This window comes from Amblyomma maculatum, chromosome 10 (genome assembly GCF_055883805.1).
Source record: "Amblyomma maculatum isolate TAMU_Amacu chromosome 10, ASM5588380v1, whole genome shotgun sequence".
NCBI classification, from domain to species: domain Eukaryota; kingdom Metazoa; phylum Arthropoda; class Arachnida; order Ixodida; family Ixodidae; genus Amblyomma; species Amblyomma maculatum.
This window is the reverse complement of record NC_139353.1, coordinates 123668960-123692812: the sequence shown is the minus strand read 5'-3', so window position 1 is coordinate 123692812 and position 23853 is coordinate 123668960. Positions and strand designations below refer to the sequence as shown.

General features: G+C 44.7%; 1 protein-coding gene across 1 annotated transcript in view; it reads left to right on the top strand.

Moving 5' to 3' along the window:
* Positions 1–23460, top strand: part of LOC146177393 (ATP-binding cassette sub-family C member 3-like) — an 89652-nt gene extending 66192 nt beyond the window's left edge. The window contains exons 19-26 of the mRNA XM_084581545.1: positions 1866–2176; positions 7369–7701; positions 9248–9349; positions 11268–11438; positions 15722–15880; positions 18690–18856; positions 21368–21562; positions 23277–23460. Coding sequence (XP_084437671.1) covers positions 1866–2176; positions 7369–7701; positions 9248–9349; positions 11268–11438; positions 15722–15880; positions 18690–18856; positions 21368–21562; positions 23277–23460 — 1622 coding nt within the window. The remainder of the gene's footprint in view (positions 1–1865; positions 2177–7368; positions 7702–9247; positions 9350–11267; positions 11439–15721; positions 15881–18689; positions 18857–21367; positions 21563–23276) is intronic.
* Positions 23461–23853: the final 393 nt, after the last annotated feature.

Here is a 23853-nt window from a genome sequence, read left to right as displayed (position 1 = left end):
TGCCTGAACATGTTAGCAGTGTTCAACTCAGCTCTTAGACGAGCGCAGAAGAGCTGATAGGATGTCATACCCCCCTCTATCCTAAATATCCCACAGAACAATACTTCTTGGTATTCTTTTACAACATCAAATGCAAGACTACAAAATGGGGCCAATAAGCGCAGGAACATGGCAGCGTAACGCCGTGACAAGGACGCGTTTGAGGCTGCTTATGAACACATCTCAGGAGTGCTTGATGCATTGCCACAAATGACAGACAGTCCACTAGCAGCATGCTAGTCAGGGAGTCCTCAACAAAAGAGGTTCAGGTCAGGTAGAAATAAACAAATACCCACCGGCCCCACTTATATAAATGAAAGTGCATCAGATCTAGCCTAAAAGAGCACTGGTAGATGCGTGGAAGGATGGGGAAAAAGGCGCACTGCGGCAACACATACATGTAGAAGCAAGCGCAGATGGAAACTCAAAGCAGCACAAAACGTCTAATTCTTTTCTGGTTTGAAAGTGAGATACTTCATTTCCTTTTGTACCTTAAAAATTTCCCACTGGTGGTATCCCATAAAGGGTGATGAAGTGAAAGCAGAGACAGCAGCACTATCACAGAATGTAGAATGAAAGACGATGGCTGTGATTCGGTGGAGACTGTCGTTCCAGTTGGCTGCACTCCCAGGAAAGAGTATAACAGAAATTTTGGTGGTGTGCATACATCAGCACGGAATTTGAAGTACGTGTCCAGGTGTGCATATTAAGCTGGGGGCTTGCGATTAACTGCATGATAGCAAAATTTGTGAAAAATCTGTACCCAGTCTGCAGTGACAGATGGAAAGGTTATGTGGCACTTTCGGAATCCAGTGTTTTTGTGGCAGATATGGTTGTGTGTGCGCCACGTGCACATGTTGGGCCAAATCAAATTTAAAGCACGTAAATTGTTATGAACATTTCATGATAAGTTTATAGCTTTACACTTGCAAACTGTATAATTGTTTTTGAGTTTGCTTATAATTAACAGCGCGTTTGATTTCCATTCCTCCTCTGGCCCAGAAAAAAATGTGAAACAAAAATGCGCACATGAAGAGCTCCTCCACAGCAATGTGGGAGGGCTGCTGAACCGACACGAAAGAAGATTGTGCCAGTCACATTCACACTGCATGGCTTTGGTCTCTTCACTGTATAAGCCGCCTTCGGCTCACTGAAATAGAACGACATATTGGGGCTAGTTGGAGTTGATTCTTAGTAGTGGGTGAACAGCACTACAAGAGACAGATGCAGAAAAGGAACGGTGCACACACACAATCTTCCAATCCTTTACATATGGTTCCTCTACGCCCTGATTACGCAATGCATGTGGGGTTCAAAGAGACAAATAGAAATGATTGAAGGGCAATACCAGCCACTTAAACTCCCACATTCGGGTTTATTCTTGTTTATAGCTTACAACTATAAAAAAAGAGTGAGCATACTTTGGACATGGTTTGGCACATCTACTTGTGCGCAATTCATTTGCATATTCTCTTAGCTTTTGTAACCATCATGCTCGTTGAAAACGCTATCACTCAGCGTACGTTAATACTTGTAGAGGCACACATCCATAGCTCATGCTAGTACAGGGCGGTTTCGAGCTTTCTACTCTTCATTTTGCAGTCTTGCTTGTGGGCGGCTAGACAAAACTAGTTAAACTGTTGTCATAGCCCAACACACTCCTATATATATACTGGTATATTTTAGTTTATTGCCAATGTGCCCATTAAACGAGTCACATCTAAATAAGGTACGTGCCTTTTTTTTTCTCTAGCATACTCTGCTACAGAATAACGTTGAACAAAACTGAAGCGTAATCTTTCTCTCCACATCATGACCGTTCGCAGTGGCGCTCCGCATCGTGGGAAGCGTCCTGTTAGCCCTGTCCGCGAAGCGGCTCTCGTGGTCACTGCACAACGACATGCTGAGCCACGTGTTACGGAGCCCCGTGTCCTTCTTCGACCAGTGTCCAAGAGGCCGCATACTGAACCGCCTCTCGGCCGACATCGACTACGCCGACACACGCACATTCCTCAGCGGCAAGCAGTGCGTCCAGAACACGCTCATCACGCTGGCCAAGGTGGCCGTCGTTGGCACGCAGTCACCCATCGTGGTTGTGATAACGCTCGTTGTTGGCGTTTTTGTTTGCTATGGAATGGTGAGCATGTGTTATATTATTTTGTGCAGAAGCAGTAAAGGGACACCCTTAATGCACTATAAGTGATGCGAAGTGCTTTCCGGTTTTAATCGAAAAACACCGCAAGACACCCGCCGGTAAAAGAAAAACAGAAAAATGGTTCAAACGAAACGACACCAGTTTTGGTAAGTTCGTGCTAGCTTAGGAAACGTCCTTGACGAAGAAAATTATTTCCTTCCCTTCAGAGTTGAGAAATAGACTAGCAGCTGCTAGTCTATTTCTAGGCATTCTAGTCTAGGCTAGGCATTCCAAGCAAGGGGAGGCACTCGAGACCGAGGTTCTGTCGGGCCGGCCAGTGAAATTCACTGGCTAGTCCTTGGTACGTTGCTGTAACAGTAAACCATTTGCGGAATTCTTTAAATTAGCTTGTACCCAAGGCTTGTCTTCCAACCAAAAAGGTCGTTCCCGGATGACATCCCTACATTATTTGAGAAAGTAATAGTGAAGGCCTGCTAGGAGATCTGCGGGAGGAATCCAGCCGCTATGAGCAGAAACACAGAATTTTAACGTAGTATGAGTGCAACATATGAAGCTTAAGTCAGAGTTCCAGAATTACCTTCAGTACACAGTGAGCACTGTTCTCGATGCCTCCTGCCTGGTTGGCCAAATTTTCAAGACGTAATCTTGTACCTAATACAATCAACTCTAAATACATAGCGTTAACTCCTAAAGTGAATGAAATTTTTGCCTTAACGCTACTATATTTTCACGTAGTGGTGAAAACATTGTTGGTGACAGATGAGGAGATTTGAAATGCACTGGAATAAACACTTTATTGGGCTGATTTGCGCCAGCATAAGAACTAAGCAATCGGCGGCGGCGACAGCAGCAATCGAGCTCGGCGGTCGTCGCTGGTACTCATCGCATCACTGGCACTCATGGCATGTTTGAGGTAATAGGCGACGTAGGCAGCTAACCGTAGACAATACTTCCGCCAGATTCGGTACAACGTGCGTGCAAGGCCGAGATGTCCTGCCATGGGCTCACCGTCTAATGCCTGTAGAATTTCCTCTCTGAGGATTGCATGTACAACAAAAAGGTGTGCGGTCCTGTTGGTGCAAAGTAGTTTTTCACAGGGACATCATTTTATAACGCGAAGGACGACAGCTGACGCCTGAACACAGCGAGGGGGGAAACGGTCTTTTGTTCTAGGTATTCAGCCAAGTTTTCAGCTCGAGGTTTGATCGCTGCGGTTTTGCAATACTGCTGGCGCTTACCGGTCCCAAAAAGGCGTCTTCGTCATCTTTCGGCGGCCCATCAACGGGGGCTCGTGACAAGCGGTCTGCGTCGAAGTGCGTACGGGCGGACTTGTAGACGATAATGATACTGAAATTCTTTAAGACGTAGGCTCCATCGGGAAAGGCGTCCGGAGGACTCTTTCAAATTTGTCAGCCAGCAGAGCGCGTGATGACCGCTTACCACCTTGAATGGTGGACCGTATAAGTACGGAGAGAACTTTGAAGTTGCCCAGATGATCGCGAAGCACTCTTTCTCGGTTGTCGAGTAATTCGCTCCGGCTTTCGACAGCAAACTGCTGGCATACACTATAACTCTTTCTTGTCCTTCAGTTCTCTGAACGAGGACTGCGCCTAGGCCAGCGCTGCTTGAGTCTATGTATTCCTGTTTCGCCGTTTTTGTCGAAGTACCCTAGGACAGGAGGGTTCTGTAAGCGGCGCCTAGGTTCCTAGGAAACTTCCGCGTGCAGCGCTTCCAATTTAAGAGGCACACCAGCCTTTGTAAGTTGCGTCAACAATTCGGAGATGCACCGAAAATTTCTGACAAATCGGAGGTAGTAAGCGCACAGCCCAAGAATCTGGACACGGCTTTCTTGTCGGAAGGTTGCGGAAATTGGGAACTCACACAGTTTTCTGCAGGTCTGAAAGAACTCCATCCTTGCTCACGATATGGCCCAGGAATAACAGCTCCTTTTAGGCGTAGTGGAACTTTTCTCATTGTAACATCAGCCCCGATGTCTTGATGGCGTCCAGAACTGTGCAGCCTTTTTAGGTGGTCTTCAAAATTTGGCGAGAACATAAAGACGTCGTCCAAGTATACCGAACAAATTTGCTACTTCAAGCCGGCCAGGACAGTGTCCAATACTCGCTGGAACGTGGCTGTCGTGATGCACAGACCAAGTGGCATTACCTTCAGTTCGAAGGTACAGTCTGGTGTTATGAATGCCGCCTTCTCGCGGTCTCTTTCGTCGATCTCAATTTGCCAGTACCCGCTCTTCAAGTTCATGGATCAGAAATACCTAGCGTTGCAGAAACGGTACAAACTGAGGTCGATGCGAGGCAACGGGCAGACATCCTTCTTCGTGACGTTATTTAAGCGGCGGTAAACCATGAAGAAGCGAAGTGTGTCTTCTTCTTCAATAAGGCGACCGGTGACGACCAAAGGCCGTCCGAAGGTTGAAGGACGTCTCCGCGAAGCATTTCCTCAACTGTATTGCGGATGGCCTGGCGTTCGCACGGCGATACACGATCGGGGCTTTGACGAAGAGGTTGTGCTTGGTCGTCTGTGATAATGCGGTGCTTTGCTAACGGAGTCTGTCGCGCCTTTAACGCCGAAGAAAAGCATTCGCTGGAGCTTTCAAGAAGACCGAATCTGGTTTTGCCTGTCTCGGGGTAGTGCTGCGTTGATGTAGAACGTGGGCGCCATGGATAGGTTGGGTACATCGTCTTGGGGATGGCCTGCGAAGGCGAAGACATCTCAGCTAGCTGTCCGCTAGCTTGGCGATCAAAGAGATCGTCGCGCCCTTGTTAAGATGCCGGTATTCTTCTGTGAAGTTCGTCACCAGCACCTGATCCTGTCTCCTTCGGATATAGAGTTGCACCCGCAAACGAACAAAGCAATTGGCGGCTGCGATAGGCGCAATCGTGATCGACGGTCATAGATCTACGAATACCTGTTGCGCACGTCAAAGCTGAGTTTAAAGGCTGCTAAGAAACATCTAGATAATTTCACTAATGGCGACTAGCATAACCTGGAACATCGTAGAAACATACGCGAGTGGCTGATCTCCGAGATACATCTCGGCGCACCTTGGGCGACGAAAGAAATGATAAAGCATCGTCTCGCGACAACGAGCATGAACAAAGAATACATAAACGATCCGCGCACTGATATCACAGTGATAAGGCCGCATGCCTTAGGCTGTAGAAAAAGAACAAATAAAGATTTGAATAGTATGTGGTAATAATAATCTTGTGCACTTTGAGAAGTTTTTCCGGAAGACACGAAACACTCAAACGCAACATGTGCACCCACTGTCAGGAACAGTGTACAGCAGACCTAAAACACCTTATATGGCAATGTCTATTGTTTTCACTAGGAAGAAAGAAAAATTGCTCATATTCCACACGATGACATGCCCACCCTAGCAGATCAGATTCTATCAAGCACCGCAATACAACATTCCATTGCTACATACGGCCTGCTTCGAGTAGTGTGAGGGAGGTCGACTTACAGCGCAAAGGTCGACAGCATGGCAAGCAACAAGCAACAACTTGAAGAACCGTGTGAGACGAAGCTACACTCCCATCCCTCCTAACTCCCTAATTACCCAAACAGCGGCCGAGAGCCATCCCTCCCTTCTAATAAAGGCTTCAATCATTCATTCTCGATAATTTTCTAGGTATAATGTTTGCACCACACAACTAGCTAAAAAATACCGATTAAAAAAATTATAGTAAACGCCGAAAAACAACTGCCGATGTTTTGAAAAGTAAACATTGGAAAATGCACTGCCTAATTATAAGTGGTTGGCCCAGCTTCAGCTTCAAGCGGTGCGCTGCTGTAGTCAATCTTTGTCTTGAGCGATCACCTGTGGCACACACCGTCTTTGTCATCGAGACTTAAGTACAATGCACTATGACTTTATTATACAGGGACAGCTCGTGTTCAACAATTCGGGCCATCCATTATGAATAATAAGCCATAAAGTGGCGTTTTTTTCTCGATGTGTCTAATCGTATAGGAACAGCAAGCTCAAATCCTGCGTTAACGCATCACCATTACATGCCGTGAAGTTTGTTTTCGGACTCAAAACCTACAGCGTTACACGCTTAGTTGCAATGGTGTACTATTTATGTAGAAATACTCGCCAAACTCTAGCCTTAAAATTGCACACTGTGCATCACAGCATTCTCCAAGGTATGTGCATAATGTTCGCTAACGCAACATGCAAGCAGAATATATCGAATTAACAGTGCACGGAACATTCCGGCTTACTACGCTAGCGCAGCAAACGTTCTGTGGTTATGTTCATTCCCGTGCGTATGTGATGACAGCTTTTATCAACTGAGTTATTTTCTTTACCAATTACGAGCACCTCTCTATTCTTGCAACTTGCGTTGATCTCGAGTGAATATCAGATCGCAGTTTCGAACCAGCAAACGTGCAATAAGGGCTGCGCCGTGATTACATTATGTTTGCAATCCTATAAGGTACGCGACAGGAAATAATTCTGAAAGTCCCTACGTACCCCTGGGAAACACAATTCAACCCAGTTTAATTTAGGAACCGCGGCGTAGCCACTACCCGTAAAAGCTATAAGTTTGATCAATCAGAAATGCCATTTTCTAATATATGAGCCCTATGGGAAGTTTCCAAACTGACAATATTAAATCTCCCTGGCCGACATCTTCACTGGCCAGGATATAAGCCTCTGAATTCTCGTACACTACATATGACAGTGACGCCTAAGCTGCCTAACAATAAGATGGTTTGTCATGACTGGTGCCTGCAACTACCGATACTAAAGGCATGGACAGGAGGGGGAAACAAAACTAGTCCGTTCGATGTATTCCAGAATATCACTGTCGAAGGTGAACGCCGTTGCCTCTATATAATGGTGCAACTAAAACGTTACGAACTGGATGGCAGCCCAGACATAGTATTTCTAGTTTCTTAGGTGCGCTCAAGCTCCCACGGTACGGCAAGAGGAGCAAGATGGTTAGGATTATGGACAAGCACTGTCCACAACGAAACACACGCACGCAAACAGAAACTGCGGGTGCGTCTTCCTTAATTGTTCGTTCTTCTGCGCCTGTTTTATTCCCGTGATTCCTAGTTTATGTGCGACACAAAAAATATTTCCCATCGTTAGAAATTGCTGTGATGTGAGAGAAGATTCTTTTCGCTACTTGCAGAACTTGGGGATCAAAGCTTCTCTTCGCTGCCGTTATTCCGAAAGTCTGTGCACATCTCAGCTCCTCCAGCACGCGACAGAATCCGTGGACGCACTGAGCAGCGTGCGAGCGTACGGCGTGGCCGACCGATTTCAGGAACACTTCTTCCGCCTCTCGGATGCCATGATGCGTGGTTATGCGGGTTACATCAGCACGTGCTTCTTCGTTCGCACAATGACCGCCATCGCTGGGTTTCTGGTGGTAATGGCAACGCTGCTGGCGAACACCGTGCTCGCTGGCTGTGGACAACCCGACCCCAGTAGCCTTGGCCTGGCCCTCAGTTCAGCCTGCTCGGTATGCTACACAGTTTTGTAAAGACAGCTATTTAAAAGCATTTTAAGCAATTTGTACTAGTCTCGTTGTCTCAAAAAGCATTCGCCGTACTCGAATTTGTGAGAGAGCTTTCAAGGACGAGTCAAAAATCTGCTGGTGAAAATATTCGGGTGGCGCCGGCATGCAGCGGCCATCGGAACGGATCTGATTAGTCTATTCAAAAATGGAATGTTCTGGAGTTTCACTAGAGCGACCAATGGGACAGTAAATGAGCATTACTGCGTGGCATTATCATTAAATCCTAGTCTAAAGATAATGAAACTATAACTAATGTATACAGCTCTTCAAGTCGGAAGAGTGTCCTGAATTGAAAGTAAACCATTGGCGCAAAATTACGTGAATGCCACAAATTTACACTACAAAAGCAGTGAATCTAGAAAATAATAATCAAAATCAGTTCACTCGGAGTGTTAGGGTACAGGTACGCTGAAGTCATTACTAATACGTTACTTGGTAAGCGAGAAAACGTTCGGCCGGTTGTTAGACTAGCAAGGTTCGCTAAAGAGCCCCAGTAATCGCGTGTGGTAAACCGGTGGCGCGAACCGGTGACAGCAATGTAGCCCTTAAAGTGGCAGATAAAGATTGGGAAAACGTTGCCTACAGTGCACATTCAAGTTAATCGCTAGTATAATAAGGACAGCCTCAGACTTCAGTCACAAACCATGTGGGATGCCTATGCTTTTGTGAAGGCTAAGCGACAGTAATCGCACAGTAGGGTGGTAATTTGTTATACTCTTTTACGATAGAACTTACGTGCCCCCCCCCCCCCCCCCCTTCTTTCTCCATGTTTTCGCTGCGCAGGAAGAAAAGGTGTCTTTCACCTTTTAACTTTGGCAGTTATGCGAAAGAAAGTCTGCGCGATGGGCAGGCCGAACATGAATAAATTTCAGCCTGCTTCGACTTACCTGCAGTGTCAACAGCCTTACTTCTCATTGACAAACTTTGCTTTCTCGAGGTGAAAGAAGAGTGGGTGTTCTCAGAGTCCCATTCTTCTTATTCACCAAGCTCCATTATTGTGGCGATCAGTCGGAGCTCACGTATATACCAGTCTTTCACATTACCATTACAGTTCGTTTTTTGCACTGCATTCGTACAAAAAGTCCACATCAATAATGTCTCTTTTCTTAAAAGATGTTCCCTGGCTTCCACTTTGAAATCGATATTATAAGCTACCTCCTAGACAGAAAGTTATTTCTAAGTACATTTGTGAAGCTATATGTGCTAAACTTGTCGCCGCTAGCAGCCTAATCAAAGCTAACATTTCTCACGTGACCGAATGTACGCATGTTGCACCGTAAATACGAAATACAAGTGCTCAGAATATTTTTCTGCGATCGCTGGAGCCCCTTCTTGAAGAACAATTCCTGTCAGGGAGCCTGAAGGAGTTAGATCATTGGATTTGTTCAGGGATGACATGATGCAACAGTGAATTACGCACAAAACATTATTATTCTCTTCTCTCCGTCTCGTTCTTATGTTAACAATTGTTTCTTCTTGTCTGGAATAGGTGCCGCTGTCACTAACATTGCTAACAGTCATGCTGTTCAACGTGCTGCAAATGATTGTCTCCTTTGAGCGCTGCGCGGAGTACACTGAACTCCCTGCAGAGGTAGGTTCTCACTGTTCCTACGATAAAAGTTGGTGTAACCTAGCCACCTGTCTTGCACGCATCCAGCGGTCGCACGCTTCATTTACGCAGGTAACAGCTGCCTGTAGCCGCTCTTTTGTACGCATCATAGAGTAGCCTATGTTATAACGAGTTTTTACATCAAAGGCCCGTTATTGTGACTATAGCGGAGCCCATCATGCATGTAAATAAAATATCATTTTCTTCCTGCCCAGGATTCCTCCGAGTCCGTGCCTCTGAAAACCTCAGCAGATACCAAACGAAAGTTTTTTTTTTCGACTTTATTTGTGTTAAGCAGAATAATGTTGAGTTTTTCAAATGAATCTGTACTGCTGCTAAAATCCCCAAGCTGTATTATGCGCACGTTTGAACCAAACTAGCAGTCCCGGCATACATAACTTAAAAACCTAAACTTTCCCCCCTCGCAATATCATTAATGTCACCTCACAAATATAGCTTCAACATATATGTTTCGCTTCCTAATACGCTGGTTCTTATATATGGTGCATAAAGATGGCTGTGCGACTCCATCGTGCGCAAATACATGACTGAATATATAACTTAGAGCAGCGCATTTCTTGTGGTACATACAGAAATTCTGTAGCGCGCCTTTACGCACCGACAAATAAATGTTCCCTCACAAGTGACTGAACTAACATGTACTCGTGCATCTATTCTTAAGGTGAAATCTACGAAAACGCATCTGCTAGCCAGTTGTGACGGTGTATCTTTCGAGAACAATATTACACTATAGGAATGCTGTTCACTGTCTGTGCTACTACTGGGCGCTGACCGCCTTAGTGGTTTGATTTGCCAGAATCTTTACTTACAGGACATGTTGCCTGGATTTCCCCTGAGGTGAAGTACCGCCATGATAGTACACTGGACACAGTCAATTTTGCTCGCACGCATTCATTTATGCGAAGAACTAACTCCACAAAAGTACCTATTTCACCTGGAACTAGAGCAAACACAAGATATTTATAGAGTGTTGTCCAATTGATGAAAAAAACCGAAGGTTACGTCGGCTTCGCCGGAGACTGAATGAATTTGGACAAATATTGGTTTCTACAGTGTGTGTCTATTTTCACTCCTGAATGTTACAGCAGCTTTGTCACTATAGAAAAAATATACGTTAAATCGCAAAAATAAAGTACACAGACTCTCCTGGGGTCCTCACAGCAAACCACTCAGTAAACTGGGTCGGGCCGCAAGTTAAGCGCATCATACATAATATTATAAAACCCATAAGACAAGGACACGATATATAATCCTGTTGGGTCCAAAGCCACATCGGATCCACATGCGCTGCTTATGCTCCCGGAAAGGTTTTCAATAAGCATCGCTACACAAACGATTACGAAACGAGCAGCTGTAGTCATAGTTGTTAAAAAAAGAAGCTATTACTGCAAAAAAGTCAATAAAATAAAAAACAAGCTGAAATCAAAACAGTTCCTTTAGCTCTCAAGAACTAATCCGGATCCTGCTGACCCGAGAAAAATGTCTCGCTTGGGTCGTCACGTTTTGTGCTGCATAGCTACAGTAATGAGTTAGTCACGCATAGTCATTACACTGTGCCTACACATGATAGCCACGACCAGGGTCAGTAGTATATATATGTGTGAATAGTCCTATACCTTTTCCTATTTATCTTTCTTCATGAACGCGCAAAAATTGCCTCCCATGCTAGCACTGACGCCAGGGCAACGACAATTCCCGTGGTATGACGCTATAGTAGCGTAGCCAATGAATAAAGACAACGAATAAATTTCTGAAGAATGCGGGTTTTAATCCAGCCAGCTAAACAAACCTAGGCGAAACAAGAAAAACAAGTCTGCAAAACTACCTTCACGCGTTATGCGAATTCTAGCTAAAACTGTCTTCATCTTTTACTGCGCAGGATGACGTCCTGCACAGTGAGTGCGAAGAAAAGCAGTCAGCGCTCACTACTCTGTCGAACTGGCCAAGCGAAGGAATGGTTGAATTCCAGAACTACTCTGCTTCCTACCGACCCGGAGTGCTTCCAAATGTTCTCAGCAACGTCACGTTTCTAATTAAACCGATGGAAAAGGTACCTGCAAACATGCAATTGACCGCCTAATTCTCACAAACGGTGACTCCTATGCGTACCATACTTGTAGTAACTCACAAAGAAAACTGTCCAAAAGAAAGCCATTTTCGTTAGGATTTCCCACCAAAAATGTGCCGATAATCATGAAGAACGTATTACTAGACATCACTGTACTTCTTGTTTGTGCACACTCAAAACCACCGACGCTCATATTTCTTATTTTGTGAAGAATGCTTCGGCCAATATTATTTCAAATTATCGCAGCCGAGATCAGCTGCTTCCACGTTTTTCAAGGCTTTGGGCATCTTTTTTTTTTTTATTCCTTACCTCGAGTGTTCCTCGCAAGCTTCCAATTGAGCGCTGTTAGGAGCGACAGGCACACTTATTTGCCTGCGGTTGAGCACGACGTTTGCTTCATGCCATGTTTACTTCTTTGTCATTGCAAGTCGGCCAAATTAATAGTTACTTTTCGCCATTAGCTGTCTCATCATCTACAGGACCACCGTCCGCTCTACGTGGCAGTAGTCTAAAGCTTCTATGAGTGCTGGGAGGTATTTTTAATGCTGTAAATACAGCAACTCGTTAGAAGACATGCAGTGTTCTCTAAGGCAATTAGATTTGTCTGGAACTTAGGCGTTATCACTTTTTAGGTTGCGTGATACTTTCTCTACCCGTGGCAAGACTTCATACTTATTATGCGCTCACTCCTGACGGCGTACTAGCTACTGTGCACATTACAGGTTATTTAACAGCAGGTCAGCCACGATTCAGTTTACGTCCGAGGAAAGCCTTGACTGCACCAAGGGTTGCAGTATTAGTACAGATCTTTCACGAACTTTGTGATTACAGGACGTCTTCAGTGCCACATGGAGACATGGCAACGCCCCTCGCTACTAGTTTGAGTACGTTAAATCATGAAACTTAGCAGCCTGTCAATCGCGTACAATATTTACCTGTGTTTCGCTTCACGGTTTGGTTTGGTTCAGGGGGTTAAACGTCTCCAAGCGACTCAGGCTACAAAAGACGCCATAGTGGAGGACTCCGGAAATTTTGTTCACCTGGGGTTCTGTAACGTACACTGGTATCGCACAGCACACAGGTTGCTTGCTTTTCGCCTCTATGGAAAAGAGGCCTGTGCGGCTGGAAATTCGCTCCAGAATCCTTGGGTGCAGCAGTCGAGTGCCCTAATCACTGCGCCACAGCGACGGAGCTCTTTGACTTACCCTGAAATCATGCACGGGAACAGAATGGTTTTGGAGAGCTCAGTCACCCTTTTGCAAAAGGAAATAAAACATTGGTGAAACAGCGGTGCTGGTCAGTGCTAATCATTTAAGAATGTACTTTTTATGCTAATGGTTGCAAGGCAAAGTTTTATGATCCACTACTGACACATTGTAATTTTTAATTTGCCTTTTATTTTTTGCTTTTACTAGCTGTCAAAGCTTCGGCTACATATGTGTAATTAGTTCAGGCTCTGTGACAGCTATTACACCTGCCCTGCTTTCCGTTTTCCATCCACGTTCTCACGCCTACTGTCCTAGCTGTCCTCCTCTTTATATCAGTCGATTCCACGGAATGCCTGGATGTCTTTCAAGCAGCAGGAAGTCCGGCTTGCCCTTGCCTAACAGGCGCAAGGCGTCCTGAGAGACTAATCGGCGCTTCTTTGTAATTTTAATGTCTTTCTGTAGTTATTAACCAGTAAGTTGTTTTATCATATTACAGTTATCTGAAATTTCAATGACAGTCATGACTAAATTAATTCTAACACAGTCTGCTGCAAAAATAATCTTTCGAATCGGGTTTAAATAATTTCTCTGTGACCTAAGACGAAAAAACGGTTGTTTCCTTATCCATTGAAGAGGTGGCTCCTCTATTATTCCTTTGTATTGGACTGATTGGACCGCTCGTCTCACTTTTGAAAGCGCCTTCATATTTGTCTCTAGTAAAGTGCCTTCGCTTATATCTCAACCACGGCCTCTTTTTCAACGACCACTTTGCTTACGCTTGTAAGAAATCTCGCGTTGCATCTTCTATACTGCATTGAGTATAAGAAATTTTACACGACCGTTTCTTTGCAGAAAAAAAAAGAAAAAAAAAAAGAAAACGATAGCACACGACTTAGGCCTAGAACAATGTGATTAGAAACAACAGTCGCCTCGGTGAACTTTGCAGGCATACGAGCTAAATAACCAGCCGAACCCGAATATATTGAACTTGAAGGGTGTAGCGAAATAGTTGGATATGTCAATAATTCCACATATGAGACTGGCAATACATAACTTTATGGACAATATAATAGAAGCGACGTACTGACCGTCAGCGTGCTGAACTCGCGCCGCTCACTAAGGTTTCTTACGCCTAATCTTTTCGCATCGAGACCACGGCGGCTGGTTATTTGGGACTTTTCACTGCCTACTAATATTTTTTTTGGCAGAATAAAATAAATAAATAAATCATTAGCTTAAAATAAATGTGCAGCTGGCTTCTTGAAATGCATCGGTAGCGATACAAGCTACGCAAGGGCAGCCGCCAAGGCTTTAGTTTGGTTCGTCTCTTCAATTTACAGCTTTGTGGCGGGAACACTGAGTAGTCACAGGCGCAGACAACCATTAAGCGTACACCATGTTTACCTCTCCACGAGGTTCATAGTGTGGCGCTGCGCACAGATGCCCAATGCCACACAGCAGACCCGTCCCCGCTTTCGGAGCGCGAACGAAGGGACTGTTAGGCGAAGTGTCACATGATGCGGCGCATTATTAGATACAAATACAAATACAAATAATTTTATTTAGCATCAACACTGATTATACTGTACTCGTGATGCTGCAGGGTGCTAGCAAAAAGCCTGCGATGGCTTGACAAAGGCTAGCACCCCGCTTACAGTGCAATACAGCAGCGGACAAAACACAACAAAACAAGAAAAAGCCCTTATAAACATAACGACGGCTTTATATATTACAAAGTACATTTAGAGGATAGGACTAATATTGGGTGGTACAGAACTGCATGTGTTAACAATATTTTGATTTGAGGACATATACTGTTGTATAGATTAGCTGGACTTGTTAACAGAGGAATTAAGAGCTTGTGGTAGCATGTACATCAACATCAACATCAACGCCACATGATTAGCGAAGTCGCTTTTCCATCACACAAAACAAAGCGAAAAACAAACAACAAGAAAGGGCAAGGTGAGGACAGGACAAGCGCATCACAAGTAGTCACCAAATTTTTTTCTTTTTGCTTTGTATTGTTTTCGCGCTTTGCTTTCTGTGACCATGAACCAACACACCAAAACATTTTCCCGTCTGAAGTGCTGTTACATAGACTGTACTTCAACTTTTGCATACAGTCGCATCGAATTTTCAAGGGCACATTGTGTGCTTATTTATATATCCAGTGACGAGAAATATCTACATTCGACATATCAGGCTAGATGGTTTTGCGCTCTCTCTTTAAGGATCAATTTCTTAAGCTTCAAGGTTGTCGCATAGTTCTTTAAAATATTTTTCATGGTTAATTTTATTGGGGCTGTTGTTTATAGGCACTATGGTATTGTGAATATCTGCTTCTCTATGACCCCTCCCTGTGTTTTATGGCGCGAAGACGGCTTTTAGAGGCCGCGGTTTTCCACAAAGTAGCGCACTAGAGCTCACGCACAAATCTTTCTACCTAATCGGTAAATGATCACCCCGTAGCCTCAGTGTAAAACCTCAATAGTAGTCAAAGGTAGTATTAAGGCATACCTGTTTTGTACTCTTCTTAGGAGTTTTATTTTGACCATCGGAGCAGCTTTATTTCTCTACATGTGTGATCGCCTTTTGTATTACTATTTGTCGGATACGTCTATGCTTGTGCCTTTTTCTCTCATCACCATTTGCGAAGGTGCGCCTTGCGTTTTGTGTGTTTTACTTTGTTATTCTCGACGAACAATGTTCTACATCAAAGCTGTACATCTTTGGAAGCACTTTTTATTCATTTGGTATACAGTTTTCCTACCCCTTTCTTTGTACATACTGTGTTATGATGTGATGACTTGAAGACACGGGCGACCAAGTCATTGATTATTTTGACCTGCCTTATTATGTAGAGTAGTGTTAAAGCATTTATTATCATTGTTCTTTTTTTCCTTTTATTTTGGAGAAATATTTATTTCACCTCACGCCGAAGTCGTATAATATTGCTCTTTGTTCAGTATAGCCAGACAATAAAATTCAAGGAGTAAGGAGCAGTTGCAAGCAATCGTTGTCGTTTTCGGTAAAAGAAATTACTCATGCTTACAGATTGGAGTAGTAGGTCGCACGGGTGCTGGAAAGTCCTCGCTGATGCTGGCCCTACTACGCATACTCAGGCCGTCTGAGGGCCGCATCCTTATTGATGGAGTAGACATCGCCGAGGTGCCACTCCGAAAACTGCGCAGGAGCATCAGCGTCATACCACAGGTGATTGAGTGTAAAAGATAATACATAAAGGTTTTTTTTTTTTTTCAAACATTTACACATCTCGTTCCTAGCGAAAGGTAGAGTGCAAAAACAGACGCAGGACGAACAGAAAGACAGCACACACCAACGCTGACTCGCAATCAATTTGTGTATGTGTATTTTTCGTACAAACATTAGTTTCGAGTTAGCGCTAGTCTGTGTTTTCTTAATGTTAGTCTTGCGCCTCTTTGTTCGCAGCACCTTCCCATATGAACTGATACCAAGTTGACCAACTATCGATCCCTTATCTTGTTTATAAACCACAAAAATGCACTGGTTAAAGAAACATGAACACAGCTTAAATTGCGGTCAATAAAGCAATCTCTCGAAACGAAAACACTCGAAGGCTAAGATCTATAGAAGGTCAGGGAGAAAACGTGGGCTGATGATATTCCAGCCGAAATCTAGTAGAATAAATGATTAATAATGCGAATGATGTGGAGGCAAGGTAAGCAATAAGAGTGATGGAGTGCATTCCAAGAGAAGATATAAGCGCGGCAACGGGCAGCACAACGCTAGATAGATGGTTGAAATTGAAGAATTCGCTGAGGTAGGCTGTACAGAAATGAAAGAGAGCCGGATTAACGGACAGGATTAACAGTTTGGGTTAGTTTTGCTTGTGGGGTTTAACGTCCGAAAGTCACTCAGGCTATGAGAGACGCCGTAGTGGAGGGCTCCGGAAATTTCGGCCACCTGGGGTTCTTTAACGTGCACTGACATCGCACAGAACACGGGCACCTTGCTTTGGCTTTTTGTCTCCATCGAAAAGCGGCCGTCGCGGCTGGGCTTCGATCCACCACCTTTGGGCCCAATAATCGAGCGCCCTAACCACTGCACCACCACGGCGCGGTGGACAGCATTAATATTACACCCCTCTGGCTAATCTTACCAAAATGCAAATATGACTGGACCAATATTTACCATACTCTATAATCACTGCCATACAATTCCGGAAACAAATCGCCAAGTACCAAGAGAGTGCATTCAATACAGATACTTAAGCTAGAAACGAATAGAAGATGCGAGGGAGTTCATGTGAAATATCAGCATGTACTCGGTATCTAAATGTTACTTTATTACCTGGGCGGATATGCGACAGCATGAGAGCTACATCGTCGTCTACTCATTGACCTGTGCGCCAGTTGCCAATATTTCCAAATTATGCGCCCAATATCCTCGTGGCAACACCACCAAAGTCAAGTTAAGTATCAAAAGGAATCCAGATGAAAGATAAAGAAAAATGGCCAGAGTCACGACTCAGGAGATGAGTACTCAAACAGGCATGATACGATATGAGACGCCCAATGCGCACAAAGCCGGAGTTGAGCTGTCGACTTCATGATTGCGAAGCACCGTCCGGGAATACTTGGTGGCACCATCGACACACTGCAACATTTTACCAGGGCCGACGTATACCGGCACAACACATGTACAACCCACTGACACCGGGTTTGTAGTTATCCTGCATGCGGCAAAAGTCGAAGAATTCCCATTAGTGCACGGGGATCGCTACAGACAGGTATAGGTAAGGCTAAACATCCGTAATTTACAATGTTCTACTTGTTCTGCGTGTGGTACCCCAGAGACTGTGGACCATATATTATTGGTGTGCCCAGCATATGGGTGCGAAAGAAGTGGGCTAGACGCTTCCTTGAAGCGTTTGGACAAGAAGTCTCTGTCGTAGGAACTGCTGCTGGGCGCTTGGCAGGATAAGGGAAAGGGTGTCCAGGCAGTGCGCGCTCTTTGCCGTTTTTTTTTGTGCACCAGCGGACTTGATTTGCGTTTGTAAAGCAAGCCACTGTGCCTGTAGATATTTATTTCATATGCCTTCTCCCACATCATCACCCATCATGATCTTCTTTCTTCTCTCCTTTCCTTTCCCCAATGCAGGGTAGCAGGCCAGATTTGAGTTAATTCGGCCAACCTCTCTGCCTTTTCCTTTCAATAAATACATCTATCTACCTAACCGTAATTTAACGCGGCGGCTCCCAGATTGCGTCACAAACCTGTGAGTTCCGCCAAGCCCGCCGTTGCAGCGGAGCTGATTGAGGAAGCCACAATTAAACCTCCACCATTCCACGTGACAGCTCTCATAGGCATGGCATCACATTTAGGCTGAAACTGCCACTTTCCGTTCTTCCGTGCCATCACCGATTTAACAGAAGTAACCATCGCCATCTATTTCTTTCTCTCCACTTGTCAGCCAACTGTGGCAGGTAGCAGGTTGTTCTCGGAGACTTCATTGAATACCTGATTCCGGAGAGCTCTTCTAGACATGGGGATTCTATCGCTAACGCTATATTAAAATAGATCCCTACCTCTCCGGCTAAAACCTAGGTGGTGACTGCTGGAACTTAGGAAAGTGCAGAGTGATATTAAAGCGGAAACATCATTTTAAATTTATGAGAAAAAAACGTATCCCGACTGGATTAGACAACAAACGCGGGTGAATGATATGATATAGATAATTTAAAGGAGATAAAGAAGAAGAATTTGACTTGGATTTTTTATGCGACGTGCTAGAGAAATGAGAGGTAGTCCTTGGGGTAAAGAAGTGGATTCCTAGGAAATTTTATTGGTGCCAGTGGAGGTGGAGACGACGGACAGCAAATGTATGAGAAGGCGAGAAAATTTACGAGCAGATGACAGGAACAGAATTAAGATGAACAAATAAATCGTCTTCGTGCAGCCCTGGACGTGGCCAGAGATGATAATAATAATTTTCCACGTAGTCTACTTCTTGTTTTGAGCAAGAGCTTTGACCCCGCAGGACCCTAGCCTCGTGAGGGGTACTCTTCGGATGAACCTGGACCCCACAGGCTCGCACTCTGACGAAGACATCTGGCAGGCCTTGGAGCGCTCACATCTCACCCATGTGGTCTCCGGTGATGCAAGAGGGTTGCTGCTAGAGACCGCAGATGGCGGCACTAACCTCAGGTTAGAGACACAGGATGCAATCAAGATCATGATAACCGAGCCAGATGAAGTATACTTCAAAGCAGTAATGTTGTATATTGACATTACCCCTACTTGGTTCTCGGTTGTACTAGTACAGAAGTATTATCTTTGAATATACTGGCACACTTGCCAGTAATCCGTTTTCCTCTTCTCTAGGAAAAATAACTTTTCTTGAACACAACTATGCGTGGGGAAAATATTGCCCTCTAAACAAAAAGGAAAGATCGATGTAGGTGAAAACCAGCGAAAAGAGGACGCGTTAACGAGGAAGCAGTGCACAAAGACGACGTTGACTTTCACCTTCTACTATGCACCAACTGGCCCAACAATCTACGCTCCTTTAAAAAGGAGAGACTTGCAAATTAAAAAGAAAAGCAAAAACTGTTATATTCCACTACGCCCCAGAAAACTAAATTCTACAAACTTAGATGCAAGGGATAGAGACCTTTTTCTTTGTACGCCTATGCTTCACTATAATTATAAGTCTACAATAACTCACAAGATGCATCACTAAATGACAAGAGCATAAATAGAACCATTACTCATAACTGCAACAAACTGATGTGACAGTGTCAGCGTAGCGCACTAAGATATAAAATGAGCTTAGGCGCTAAAGTCCTGTATCAGTTGAGAAAGATCGATGCAGAAATGGCAGTCTGCTGAAACACATCCACTTAGGTAATAATTTCGAGTATTATACTGATTTGAATAGGCATTCCTTTCACCCCAAACACAACTAAATGCGATATTTATAAGATATCTATAGTTTGGCTTTCATTTGAACCCAGGCACAAGTAGACGCTCTTAACGTGACTTTGCAAAACGGTAAGAAAGAAATTACAAGGTTGTGCTTACCTCCCCCTACGTGCGGGATTGCTAAAGCGTCGCAAGTTCGGTACCTAGTGATTTGGACGCCCGATATGTTATTTTGACTTCCACAACTTCTTGTCTAGACACGTTGCTCTGACATCGTCATGGACAATTTCTTGTCCAGAAACGTTTGTCTGATGCTTGAGTGACATCCTCTATATCGCAACTATCTCGATTACTTGATTAGTTCGACCAGGTCACGTGATTGGTCAATGAAAGCAGCAACGGGAATGGTGGGTTCTTATTAGTTTTTATAATATTTCCGCTATATGTGCCGCCAGGTGATGCTGCTCAAATGACCCTACGGCTATAAGAACGGATTCACGCGCCAGATTCATTGACGTGCCCCAGTTTGCAGAGAGATCGAAGTACACACACGCATGTGCCGATGTCAACGGTTATGAGAGCCGCGACCGCTATGCGATGGAGATCAAATGCAAGGCGCCCGTGTGCTGTGCGATGTCAGTCCACGCTGAAGAGCTCCAGGGTGTCAAAATTCTCGGAGCCCTCTACTACGACGTCGTAGGCAGAATCGCCTGGGAGCATTGAACCCGAAAACAAAAACAAAAAAAAAGAGTATTATTTGCACGGAGGAAAGCTAAGCCACAAAAGTGGTGTCTTCTGAGTCTGACTTTCGTCTCATAGCGCTCCCTTTTACGTACTCGGCTCCTAATTAATTCCTAATCCAATTTGGCACTAACAGTTTTGTGACAGATATGAAGAAAATTTGCAACTTTTCCACAGTTAAGTGCCTCAGAGTCTTTGTGCAAGGAATCGTATAGGTTGGTCAAAGCAATTAATTCTTTATACTGAAAATTGTGAGAGTGAAGCAAGAGTTCTGGAGGTGACCTATGTTGGCAGGCATTTATAGATGCCGCAGCGCGATGTGTAAGGCGCCTCTGAAAACCATTCCACCATTCCAGTGGTGCGTCCAGTCAAGGCCTTCGAAGCAATGGAACGAAAGGCACGGTCTTTTCCTATGGCATGCGTCCTGATCTCCAATGCCACACGGTATTTTCCACATCGCACAGCTGAAGCCAATAGTTCGTGTGGGACGTTGCTAGCCCTTTATTATTGTACCGCGTAGAAATCTTGTTAACACTGACGCTGTAAAACAGGGCCTCACGCGTGTCGATGCTAAAAACAAATGCTGCATTTCATGGCGGCAGATAATACGGACGGTTTCCTGATTCGGTGACGTTGCCCAACACGGCACCTCGCCGACTGACCAGCATTCAATGAGATATACACGTCTGGAAACGTTCCATGGCATATTTCCACATTCACTCCCTCAACATATAGTGATGGCCCATTCACTTTATACACATCCGACCAGAGAACAAGAAAACAAAATACCAATTAGCTGCAATGCATTCACTCTTGAAAGCACCGTTAGTGTAATCTTCATATAAACATTCGTAACAATCCTGTCGATTTCGGCCTAGCTAGCTTTTCAGTACCAAAACATCAACGCCTTCCATTGCCTCAAACAGTAGTCGCCTATTCACCGCTGTGCAGTGTAACAATCCTGTCGATTTCGGCCTAGCTAGCTTTTCAGTACCAAAACATCAACGCCTTCCATTGCCCCAAACAGTAGTCGCCTATTTGACCGCTGTGCAGTGTGGGCCAGCGGCAGTTGGTGTGCCTTGCCCGCGCTCTCCTGCGACGGTCCAAGGTACTCCTGCTGGACGAGGCCACGTCGCAGATGGATGGCGATACGGACCGCCTCATCCAGGCCACGCTCAGGGATGCCTTTGCCAACTGCACTCTGCTCACGGTCGCCCACCGGATACACACGGTCCTCGACTACGACCGGTAAGATGGTCGAGTTGACCTTGCCTAGGTTGTTTATACAGGCCTATGGTTGGCTATTGGAACTTTTCATGTGTAACAAAATGCAAGGACGCAACCTTTAGCACCATCACACAGTGTCCATATTGGAATGACATGGCTTATGTAATGCCGTTTTTTCGGGGGTGCGATTCCTCTCGAATGCTATTCTTTGTACCTTATTATTAGACATTCAGCCTATCTCATTGCTAAACCACTCCCTTAACGATGCTATTTCTTACTTTTTTCTTCTTCATTTAAACCTCATGATACATTCCCTTCTTATGGTAAGGTGAATTTCCTGGTATGAATCCCCTCTATGTTTTTCTCAAGCGCCTCCAACTGCAACAGGAAACATATATTTAGTGTACTTGTGCCTCTGTAATAATACCAGCCCGAAACCTTAGGTATAAAAGTGCCTAACGTTTCGAGTCCTCTACGCTTTACACTCATTTCAGGGTGATTCCGTTCAAATGAGTGTAACGGCATTGGCCATATAATCGTTCTATAAACGCTTAAATCAGAAATTGTTGTACCTGCGTACTAATGGATCTTATTTCAGCTGATACTTTCTTTGTGAGTAGACGGGTTTGTTTTAACGCCTAAATTCATCCTTTTGTTAATTGAGACATTTTCGTGGCACCGCACCAAGACCTCTAGTAGGGTGGTCTGTCGATGCACGCAAAAAGGCACAGATCTTGACAAGCGTTTTAGTGCGCCAATTTAGTAACCGCATCCACCGTTTTAACATAGTTTGCTTCTCCTTAGCTGGTTTGACCAGCATCAAAAGCGAAACTATGTCCTTTGGCTCAACACGCCCCTATCGACAGGCATATTATAAACAAAAAGCGATCGAAAAAATAGACGTCCTATCCACTCCTCGCACAGGACGGTAATGCCGTTTAAACAGCCGAGGAAGCATCACTGACCAAAAATTTGTACTAGTCAAGCGTTTGTAGCGTCAAATAAACAACTGTTGAAACTGCCGGACACTCAGCATTGGAACATTTTACATAAATATACACTAACCAACCTGGAAAGTGCAAACCAACACCCCGCTCGGGATATGGGAAAGACTGTTATGGAAAGTCGAACAGTAAAAACTGTGAGAATTGCTACACGGGTTGAATGTCCCAAAGAGCAGGATCGACGGAACCCGCCGGTACGTAAAGCACTAAACGCAAAAAGCTGTGTACAATATCTGGTTAACAAAAGCTGCTATCGAGGAGGCTGTTGGTATCGCTAAAGTAGCTTTCGACACCATAGGCGCTATCCAGTCGTAAGAATTGAAACAGGAAAGAGATCAATGCTGCCTGCTGTCAGAGGCTTTTGCATATATACCGCTCAGTGGCTGTTAGCCGTGCTTACAATCTCAGAATGGACTATGACATTTCTTGCATTGTCTTCAGTGCTCACGCCTGCTTAGTACAGGGGTCAAAGCAGAAAGCTGGGCTAGTTGGGGTATCATCATTAATATAAAGACTAGCGCAAATAGCACAGACGCAGGCATAGAAAAAGACAGAACGAGCGCTCGTCCTGTCTTCTCCTATGTCTGTGTCTGTGTTATTTGCGCTAGTCTTTTTATTAATGATAGTACAAGGGGTTCAAGAAAAACAATTTTTTGCTCAAGGCGCAATTTAGCGCTATACGTACATGCTTTGTCTAATTGTTGGCCGCATTGGCTAATCTATTTTTGCAGGATACTCGTCCTGCAAGAAGGCAAGGTGCGAGAATTCGACACCGTATCCGCACTGCTATCTGATGCTTCTTCAGCGTTGTACGGCATGGCTGTGAAGGCCGGCATCTGCAGCGCTCATGCTATCCCAAAACACCAAAACACCCCACCATCGAATGTTGGCAAACTGCTTTCCCACTCTCCATAGCAGGCCACTGATTAAAACATTTTATTCAAATATATACTACGCTGAACTCAATGTCTTTCTGCTCCGTGCTCGCTTTGGACACAGATGATTGTGCAGGAGCATATATATATATATATTGTTACGAGGCACGTCGAGATGTTAGGAGGCGATGGTACGTCGTAGCCGCAACAGTTCACCGTCAGGGACACACTCACAGGAGAACCAGACGTAGCTGCAGCGTCGTCTTTTCCCACTAGCCCAACACTTCGTCATCGTCTCTTGCACTGCGTACCGTAACAATACCCCCGCGGAAGAAGCACAGTCCCGGTGCGTAGACTACACAGCTGAGCGCGAGATATAAGGTTTGAGACGAGCGACATGCACGACTTCTGGATGATGGTTTGCAGGAGAGTG